At 40.2% G+C, this 11,110-nt stretch overlaps 1 protein-coding gene across 1 annotated transcript; it reads right to left on the reverse strand.

Annotated features, from left to right (window-relative positions):
* Window positions 1–388: 388 nt before the first annotated feature.
* LOC134060515 (E3 ubiquitin-protein ligase TRIM21-like) lies at window positions 389–10,487 on the reverse strand. Its single transcript, XM_062517245.1, has 4 exons — window positions 10,400–10,487; window positions 8,906–9,208; window positions 2,358–2,393; window positions 389–1,518 (listed from the first exon to the last, which is right to left on the reverse strand). Exons 1-4 carry the CDS (start codon window positions 10,485–10,487, stop codon window positions 965–967), a joined length of 981 nt encoding a protein of 326 aa, XP_062373229.1. The 3' UTR covers window positions 389–964.
* Between the last annotated feature and the right edge of the window lie 623 nt (window positions 10,488–11,110).

Below are 11,110 nucleotides of genomic sequence, written 5' to 3' on the forward strand. Positions count from 1 at the left end.
CTATAAATGTGCCACAAACATTGCTAGAGTTTGTTTATTGGCCATGGAGCTGTCAAAAAGATTGTTATGTAGACTCAATGCCTATGGTGACAGTGCACCATTTATAATAAATGGCAAAGTATTTGCTTAGGACACCCAAATGGCCAGCAGTGGCACGGATAACTATACTACAGCGGTCATAATAAGTGGCCTTGTAATGTCACAGCTTTAGTGTGAAATCCTGGTTAATTTCAAACTCACTGAAATGATTTCATTTATTGCATCTTTTGAAGTGGGACACTTTTTTTTAATTTTTTTTTTTTAAAAAAAAAGCCCTTTCATCATATACATGCATGTTGAACAGAATTGGGAAACTACATTCCACCAAGTGCAAGATTAAATTGTATATTTATTCACCAAGATGTGGTATAAAATATATTTATAACAATGCATCTGAATCCTTATTTATACTCTATGATTTGAGTACTATACAAGCAAGCATAAACCACTGCAGTATATACATGAATTACTCTAAAATGTCTATTGCTTATCAATCATGGTCTAAAAAAAACACTGATACAGTACACTCTATTATTGTCTAGCATTGTGGTTAACAAGATTTCTGTAAAAGCTCAGATGGTGTTACTTGATTACCACTGCTTGGGTATTTTGTGTAACCCTCAGTACCCAGTGCACTGTAAATGAGTTGTGTCACAACACAATTTATACGATAATAATCAGGGACATCTGCAAATACAAATTGGTTTATGAAAGCACTGAGATTAATTTGAATAAGATCTCTAAATAAGAACAGGGCTTAGCATATGAAAAAGTATCTTGTTTATTTTAATATAGAGAAATAATGAGCAAAGCAAAATAAGCAGCAAGATTTTCTATGAAAAAATAACCTTCTGAACAGAGAGTTTAAGGTGTGTAATAAACTGCTGGAGTCTGACTTTAATGAAACATCCACCATCATTCTACATTACTTGATAGGGCAGATATGAACTGAGGAGATGATAAGAGGAGCGGAGTTCATGCCTCCATCATTAAGCCAAGGAGAGAAGAATGGGTAAAGTTTCTCAGTGAAGGTAACATTAGCATAAGAGTAGAGATGATACCAACAGTCTGCATCATAAAAGGAGACCAGACCTGCCTCATAATCCACAAACACCCCCACCCTCTGGGGCTTCTCTTTCAGGGAGAGGGGAACAGAGGGACCAGCTAGTGCTTTATACTCATTCCCATTACGCAGCCATATTGTCCAAAATCCATTCTCAGGGCTCAGAGTTATGGCCCCCTTCCTACTAATGGACTCTCTGGCCACCCCTAAGTCCCAAGCAGTCTTCCCCTTGACCTGAACCTCATAGTAGAATTTGCCAGCAGAAAACCCCTGTTTTCCCAAGACATTTCCATTAGGACTGAACCTTTTGGGGTTGTCAGGGACATTCTGTCGTGTGTCACCATGTCTCACTTGTTTCCCATCAGCAGACAGGATGAGATAGGTCTGTGCTGTATCAGGATCCAGAGTCACATCCACTAAGACAGAAAGAAAACATGGCAGCTGAAAATATATTTAATCTGAAACAAAATGATACATGCTACGAGAAATATTTGTGAGAAATGTTTTATAGAACCTGTCTGTGACAAGTGTAATTTGGAAACTGCATGTTCCAAATTGCCATTATTACAGGGAGACTACACTAGGCACATAACTGAGGCATTCCATTCACATAAAAATTATTTCAGTGGGATACTTTTTTTTTTATGCGTGCGCCATCACATCTGGTGTAGCCAGGCCCATTGATCATAGTGGAAACGTATTGTTGCAGCATACACAACGTGAACAGAACACTTCAGTAACGTGCCCAGTGTAGCCGTCCTGTTAGTCCTAATGTGTGCTAATTAAAAACCCATTCTCTTGCTGTGAGCTTCTTAGTTTGATAAGCACTTTTAGTTTGGTATCAGATTGCCTAATACCTTCAGTGATTTCTAGTGCTGTAGGCTAACAAGTTCTCATTCACAGACAGATGTACTGTATACACACTGCAAAAAAGGGATGTCTAAAAACAAGATAAAAACACTAAATCTGAGGTAAAAAGTACTCAAAAACAAGTTCAATTATCTGTCCATGAGGCAAGATAATTTCACTTGACAAGATTTCTTGAATTAAAATAATTAAATATAGAAATAAGATTATTGTGTAAAGTTGAACACTTACAGAAAGAAATTCACTCTTAACAAGATAAATGATCTAACACTACTAAATCTAAATATATCTTATAAGATAAAATTATTTGCAGTGCATGCCTCTGTCTTCTGTTCAGAACATGATGATTACACATGTAAACAGTTGATTGTCATAGTTTAAAAAGTACCTGCATGACTTTTTATTCTCTTCATGTCATGTGATTCTGTGAATGAATAAGAATAATTTAAAGAGGAACAATGCAGGATTGGCGATTTCAGCTCTGGTTTCGGTTTCGTTTTTCGTTTTCGCTCGTTTTATGCTTGCATATTTCTCTGCAGAGCTTCCCCGACAGCTTTAGCGTGTATATTTATACATATATAGGCTATATATAAATATATAAATTGCAAGCGTGGTTCTTCTTGCTCCTTACGCGTCTCTGACTTCCAGATGTAAACAGCAGACGATCGTGCATCAGAAAGTTGCAAGGTTGTAATAGCGGATAGGGACACTATAGGGGCGGGAGGAAATGTGACTGTTTTCGATAAAACTGGTCAGTCAAGCAAAACAACGATTTCTAAGCGATTTTATGACTATGAAAAAGTTGCATAGGGTCTCTTTAATGAAGTCAAAGACAAATCTTCTGTAGGATTGAGATAGTTGGATTAGAGAGAAAACAAAGTGCAGACCAAAAAAAAGATGTTTTTTCAAATGCACTGGACCAGGGGCATAGGTTTGATTTAGAAAGTGGTGAAGTACCTGAATCATCACTTACCATATACAGTAACTTATGAAATGGTAAGACATACTGTAGAGAGACATACTGTAATCAGAAATGTGGTATGGACATGTCCCTACCATCCCAACCATAAATTACAACCAACTAAGGCCTATAGTTGACTTCTGGCATCCTTTGATATTGAACAGGACTTCACAGAATCAGGGATCATCAGTCTTTATACGCTGTCACTGAAGAGTTTCACTCAACTAAAAGCCGCTACAATATTAATAATAACGTTTTCAACACACTGGACCCTTTTCTGACCTTCATTTACATTTTCTTATTCTGCTTCAGAATAGAATGCTAGAATAGAAAAGAATAGAATATATACTTTTTTGATCCCGTGAGGGAAATTCGTTTCCCTGCATTTAACCCAATTTAACCAAATTAGTGAACACACACAGCACACACACAGTGAGGTGAATCACACATTAACCCAGAGCAGTGAGCGGCCTGCCCAACCAGCGGCGCTTGGGGAGCAGTGAGGTGCCTTGCTCAAGGGCACTTCAGCCGGGGTGGACTGGTCGGGGATCGAACCAGCAAACCTCCGGTTACAAGCCCGAAGCCCTAACCAGTACACCAAGGCTGCCCCAATCAATAGCCTCTCTTTCTTTCTTCATATCACATTTTTGACAACAGTCTATGTCAGTAGACTACTCTTTATTTTCAAATTATTGTCGAGTCTTAAGACACTCTTAGCCATAACGAGAACTCTGGAGCAAATGTAGATCTACCAGTGTTTTCAGTGAGACAAAATAAAACGTGGTGCATTTCTAAGCAGGCAAAAGGGATAGCCTAACTATATTGTGTGGCGGAATAACATTGGGAGCACTTAGACTCTGCCTAGTAATATCCTCATTCCAAACTGAAAGTGCAAGAGTGAGGGTATTACTGCGCCACACAATATAGTTATCCCTCTTACCTGCTTACAAATGCACCACGTTTTATTTTGTCTCACCATACTTGGTCATCTCGTCAGATCACCCTCAGATGGCCCAGCCAGAAGTGATCTATAAACACACAAACAGACACACACACACACACACACACACACACACACACACACACACACACACACACACACACAGTGTAATACTCAAGCTTTCCAAAGACAATCCACTAAGCATAAATAGGATGTGCTCACACCGCAACCTAGGGGAAGGGGGCAGTCATAAGCTACTAACTGAGTTACATGGTGGATTTAGCACACCACACTGGCAAAAAGGGGCAGGGCTCCTGCGCCCAAAATTACGCCTGAAAAAAACTCTGGTCGCACTGGTGCACCTGACGTGTCTCGGGTGAAAGCATACATTTCTTTCACAAGTTTTCATTGCAGACTATGCGTGCAACTTTACCAAACAGTACGGAAGTAAATCCTCTCCCCTTGGCCCGCTTTCTCTCACTCTCCCTCTCTCTTGTGTGCGCTCGAGATGCAATAGTGTAAATGAAACCAAACAAAAAGGAAATAAACCTATACAAACCAATATCCAAACAGGCATACAGTACCATACAGCAAACTTTGACTTTCAGATGCTGCACTCACTGCTACTCTGCGTTGAGTGTTCACATTGGTCGTCACAGGGAAACAGGAGGAGCAGGAAGAGGAGAGACGACACTCCAGACCACAGTGAGGGGGTTGTTCACAACAAAAACATTACTAAATGCACAGTTTGTATCGACCAGCGACAAGCCATTTGCATCGCAAACAATTTGGGAGAGCTTCCCTTTTGTGTTTTGTTGGGGAGGAAGTTACGCACACGTGATCCCCACCCCGCACAGCCAGGTGATTGTAATTAGTCATGATCCTGACCTGATGACATACATTATTGTGAGTGGAGAGGGTTGATTGCAAGATGTTGAAGTGGAACAGTTTTTTTCAGTGGACACGACATAACAGTATAAAGAAAACAACTAGCCTAAAAACCTTTTACCCTTGCTTTTGGCTCTGTCTAAATTTTGACCAACATGGCATCAGCCACTGTCTATAGTTCTATAGTTTCATAATTCAATGCTAGTGTCGTCCATGTCTGGAGGCTTTGGAACCAAGGAATGTTTTTGCAGCGTTTACGGTGGCATACAAGTGTCTAGCCTACACCCTGGACATTATGAGTAAACTGAATGACCTCTCATGTTGAAATGTTAATTTAGGTAAGTGTTTTTTCAGACGCAATTGAGCAATTGGGTTATACTACCTCAACACCACAAATATAAAACTTCTTCTGTCTTACCTAACTTTTGATATGGATAGAGACATTAAAAGTGGCTACAGGAGCATAGAGCAAGCAATACTGTATCATTGATGTTGGTCAGTGCCTGCCTGGTATAGCTATCTTGCAAAGTTTTACTAGTTTGAATATGAAACAGGTTTCGACCAGAGGCAAAGCTAAAATAATTGGATGTCAGCAGCCTGATCTTTACCATCTGTACCTGACTAAGCTGATCCAGAAATCAGACAAAGTATGCACTGATATTACCCACCCACTCTCAGTTAAGTTCCAGACACTACCCTCTGGTCGTATACAGATACCCTAATACTAGAACAAATAGAGAAAAAAACTCATTAATTCCTACAGCAATTACTCAAACAAGATATGGGAGACACATACTTAGCATCTCCATGCTGTTACATATATCTGGGTATTTAGGCTATTTATTAGCTGTATTAACCTGATGCAGATGACCAGTGGTGTGTATTTGTGCTGTATGTGTCTCTTGTGTGTCTTGTATTGATGTCTGTAATCTATGTCATCTTGCTGTGCTGCAATACAAATTGCCTTTTTTAAGGACATTAAAGTTTTCTATCTATCTACATTTGAAGGAAACTATGTCCTGTTGCTGTATCAGCAGATGAGACAGGAATTGAGCCTAGACAATGACCATAGATGAGAGGCTTTCAAATATCCACTTTCACAATTTTCCCATGTGAAAGGCTTCTTATCGAGTGAAGAGCTACTCTGATTGGTCAGGTTGCCCGTCAATCAAATTCGAATCTTCTGATTGGTTGGCAATTGTGGCAAAAATGTAACGCTGTCTACAGATTTTGAGCGAGCGCAGAGATGAATTTGAGCGAGCGCAGAGATGAACTTGAGCGAAAGGGAGAGAGCTAGAGCGAGCAGCAAAGGGAGCTGTGTATGAGAGCGCATACAGTGAAACTGAATGAAAGGAGGGCTGTAGTTGCGCATACATGTTGATCGTATAGCGAACACACAAAGACATTTGTTGAGCACAGAATTGATTCCCGTTTGCTCAATTACAAATGATATGTGCTCAAGTTGAATTTTTCCTCAAAAATATAATTTGTGTGCTTGCTCAAAATATGTTTCTGTGCTCAATATTGCTCCACTCTGCGCTCATAAATGTGCCACAAATGTAACGCCATATAGCCTAAATGTAATAGATTAAAAGTCAATATTCTTGTTGTGTGTGTGTGTGTGTGTGTGTGTGTGTGTGTAGCAGAATATAGGATGTTCTCTTGACGCACAATTCAATTTGTATCTAGCACAAACTGGATATAGGTTAGGCCTATTAGCTTTTTTTCGAATGTGTTAAATTATCAGGAGAGAGACTCCAGCTTTTGACTAGGCTATAGTTTACAAAGCAGAATGATTATTTTATGTCTTACTGTGAAAAAACAGCAATGAATAACCTTTAAAGATCAAAACCTCTAAAGAATGTCTTTGTGTGATTTTATACATTAGTGCTGTTGTGAAACATATTCACTCAGAATAATTGTAATAATCGTGAAATTGCGATTATTCTTCAGACAATTATCGTACCACCAAAATCTCTAATTGTGACATACTATAGTCACACAATGATGTTGGACGAGGAGACTCTCAGTCTCTTCTCTAATTTATCCTAAAGGTGTTCTATTGGGTTGAGGTCAGGATGTTTGTCCTTCTTTATGCTTCTCTCATCTTCTCAAGGGAACTGGATCTCATTCATAGTAACACAACCCTGTCTCGCAGGTCTACAGACACTTCTCTCGACCTTGTGTAACCTGCGTTGTGTGGAACCACCGCGGTCCAGCCCTGCACACGCCCGAACTCGAACCCGTGAGACAGCAGCACCTCGGATCGGGAGTCGAGCGCGCTAACAATCCAGCTAAAAGCCCAGGCTACTAGCTTTCATGCCAGCAGCGCTCTTGAAGCGTCGGGGAGTGAGGTTTACTAACGTTCCACAGCATAGCTAACCAGCTAGCACCCGTAGGGTTGCCAACTCTGAGAAAATAAAATACGGAACAAAAATACGCGGGGGGGGGGGGGGGGGGGAGGGGGTCATTGGGGCCCACCTACACGTACCTCCACCCCACATCAAATTATCATTATGATTATCATTATCACAATTATTATTATTAGGCTATGCTATATTGTTAGACATGCACTTTCACTTCAAAGCAGTCAATATTTGAAGTGCTAAAAGTGCTTAAAGTGCTATGCATGTGTGTACATGTCCTATGCACATCAGAGGCCTGCTTTAATAATGTAAGATATATTTACAATAGGTCATTGCTTTTGCATGGTTGCATGAGAAATACTTCTGAAAACATCAGCAAATATGGGTGCTATTGTTTTGGGATGTTTCCCTCATGCAAGTATCATACTCTAGTAGGCAAATGGAGAAAAAATGATATGCTTTATAATGAAATTTCATTTGAATGCCTGAATGTAAAGATCCAGGAAACATAATACCAACTTTTGTCTATGGTTTAAACGGCCGAGCAGGCGTAAATCACTTATCTGGAGATCTTTAAATGAAAGACTAAAGCTACAATCTTTTGACCATGTTATATTCAAATTTTACTAAACAATACTCAATGCTAAACAATGTATTGTACAGTCTCTGCTCTGTTTCCATGGAAGTTGCAAGAATCCACGTTGTTAAATGTCGTTACGTAATTAAATAGTCTTCCAACAGGTTGAAGCGGAGCTTTGCCAACAACGTTATTGTGTAGTTCAGTTTCTGTCGCGCAAACGCGCAAACGCACACAGGCATGCATTCAATGAACGCTCATACCACCACTTATTTGTATGACTCACATCACATCAAACTAGCTAGCAATTCCTCCTAATTGCAGAAACTTTGTTTTATTTTCTGTCGGGCTGCGGTTGCTTGATCCAGATCAATTGCGCAGCTAATTATCAGGTGAAGCACCGGACCTCACTCCATGCTTTGCGGACCAGCAGGCTCGCACGTTGTGTCAGGGAGTTTTTAGTTTTTTTTGTGTGTGTGTTTTTAATTGTACTATGTGTGCATTGAGCAGTTTCTCAAAAATACGGAACAAAGAGCGTTCCGTATTAGTTCAATACGGAACAAGACTTTTAAGTGTCAAATACGGGACGATTCCGTATTATACGGAACGGTTGGCAACCCTAAGCACCCGTTACACTTGTAGCTTGGCTTTCACTCTGACAAACACCATCAACTGTGACCTTATATTAAGAAATGTGTGTCTCTCCTAATAATGTCCAGTGAATTTATTTAGGCACTGGTGGACTCTAATCAAGTCATAGAAGCATCTCAAGGACCACTGATGAAGTGAATTGATGTTGGAGGTCAAAGGTCAAAGGTCAAGGTCAAAAACACCTTGAGTGTCATATCTCAAGGACGCCTTGTCAGACAAACTTCAAATTTGGTTACTCCAAAAGCACCTTTGCAGTAGTACTCTACCAACCAGCTAGCAGCCAGCTCAATAGCCCCAACAACAACACCCTACCCAGCAGAGTGCATCCTCTCATGTAATGTCTAGTTTGCATGACATGTTATTCTTCTATCAGAAATGACAATATTAACTAGTCAAACACTTAAAAAGAAAACAGTCAGAGCAAAGACGCAAATTGTTTGAAAATCCTTATGAACAGGCAAAAGGTCAAGAATCTACTGGTAAAAATCTTGCAAAGAAATCAGACTCGAGTTCATGAAAACAAATGTGTTCTTCTACAGTATATTGCACTCACCAAGTTTGCTCAGCATGGTTTTTCTGGCATGTAACTGTTTATTCTCTCTAGTCAAGTTGTTATTAAGGATCTCTAACTGGTCTCTCTCTTCAGTCAGGTTGTTGTAGCGAAGCTGTAGCTGTTTATTCTCTCTAGTCAAGTTGTTATTAAGGATCTCTAACTGGTCTTTCTCTTCAGTCAGGTTGTTGTAGCGAAGCTGTAGCTGTCTTGCCTCTTCAGTTTTGATGCACAGCCCTATGATGATGACAGCCAAAAGGAGAACACACAGCAGCCCAAGAAACACCACAGCCAATTTGTAGGGACCTGAGGAGAACATCACATGTAGTATGAGAATAATTTTATGGAGAACAATAGATTATAAATAGACTAACAGAACTGTATACAGATGGTACGGGTTGAGAATGCTCCTTTCTTTCCCGCACATCGGGACTCCCGAAGCATCGGGACTTTAATTAAAACTGCAACCGCAAGGGGGCAACATAAGACCGCCTTAATAAAAGGAAGGTTCGGCTCATACCGGAAAACACGGAAAAACCCGAAGACACCGCGCTGGTGACAAGCGGAGAAAAGAGACATCACGCTCGGCATGTCAGATTGCAGTTTCAGAGTTTTCGAATGTTTTACAGCGTACCTCACAGCTGGCTCTCTCACTTGACGTAGCCTACACTCTTAGAAAAAAGGGTACTTGTGGGTGCTATATAGAACCATGGGGGTTCTTTGCCAAGGAAATAGAACCTTTTGCCTAAAAAGGTACAAAAAGGGTGCTATTTCTTGCACGCGAGTATTATTTTGAACTTGTACGACCGTTTATGGAACCCTTTCGCCGAGACATTCACTCTGCTGATTTAACGGTAAGTCACACAAATTTTCATCTCCTTTTCACCGATTGAATATTCATTGTCCGTGCAACATGAGTGATACAAAAAAAAAAAAAAAAAAAGACAAACGTACTGTAAAACGTCAGTGGGCGTTACGACGGTCAGCTGTCAGAAGTGTCAATAGATAGTTAACGTTAGGTTCGTTGAACGATGTTAGCAGCAGCCTAAGCTAGCTCTCCTAGACATTGATTAACTCTACTGAATCCATCATTAAAAGATAAGTTTTCTTCTTCCTTGTCAGCTTGGCAATACAATCAACTGTTGTACTTACGATGATTATGATCCCCAGAACTGTCCTGGACTTTGTTTTGCTGAGACTTTTTCGGAATTGCATTCAAATACACGTCTTCTGTTTTGTTGCAAGGTATTGTATAGATACCAGCAGAATCTACATCATCATAAATATCGTCAGACATGTTTGTTGCTCTCTGCTATTTGGTCAACGTGGAGTGTGAACCTGCTGGTCTGAAGAGTGAGTGTTCAGCTCTGCTGCAGTGCATGTCAAATATCTAGTGAGGAAGTCACAGGTGAGGTGAGATGTCAAGATAATGAGCACACTTGTTATTACACAATCAACTTTCATCAGGCAATTTCAGTTACAGTTGTAGCTCCGTACTCCGTAGCTCTAGTGGGCTCATCTTGAGCTTTTCTTGCATTTTACCCAGCATGGATCCAATTGGGAGCACACGTGGCCAGTCGAACATGTTCTATGAAATGACATACTAGTATGTAGACGTATAGACGATACATGCTACATGTTTCATTTTTTATTATAATGAAAAAGACCAGAGAGCCCTCATTGGTGCTGATTTCTGCATTAGACGAGATCCTGTCAGTGATGGGGCCTCATCACCAACATGGTCCAAATTTGTCTTTCTTTTTTCATCACAATCAAGACACATACAGACAGGTTCAAGACATTTGAGATTTTATTTAAAATTGAACTTCAACCACAAAAATGTATGTTCATCCATGCTTCAGTTATGGGATGGGACCAAGGTTGGTCATTTAGTAACTGGAAAAATATTGGTCTCCAACACTACCTCCCCGCTTGCTCACCTGCTGGAAATTTAAAGCCCCTCACCACCTGGGCCCGTATTCACAAAGAGTTTTAAGGCTAAAAGTAGCTCCTAACTGGCGAATTTAGGAGAAACTCCTACAAATAATGGGCGTGTCACTCCTAAAATATTAGTGTTCTTCACTTCACTCTGTAACCAACAACTTTTAGATAACTTACATGGGTAGAGAGATATGCTCTCTAAAAATAAGTTGGTCTTGTGGCACAACATGTGAGGGATAAGATAGTGTATGTGTGGGTTAAGTTGAG

Source organism: Sardina pilchardus, chromosome 16 (genome assembly GCF_963854185.1).
Source record: "Sardina pilchardus chromosome 16, fSarPil1.1, whole genome shotgun sequence".
NCBI lineage: Eukaryota > Metazoa > Chordata > Actinopteri > Clupeiformes > Clupeidae > Sardina > Sardina pilchardus.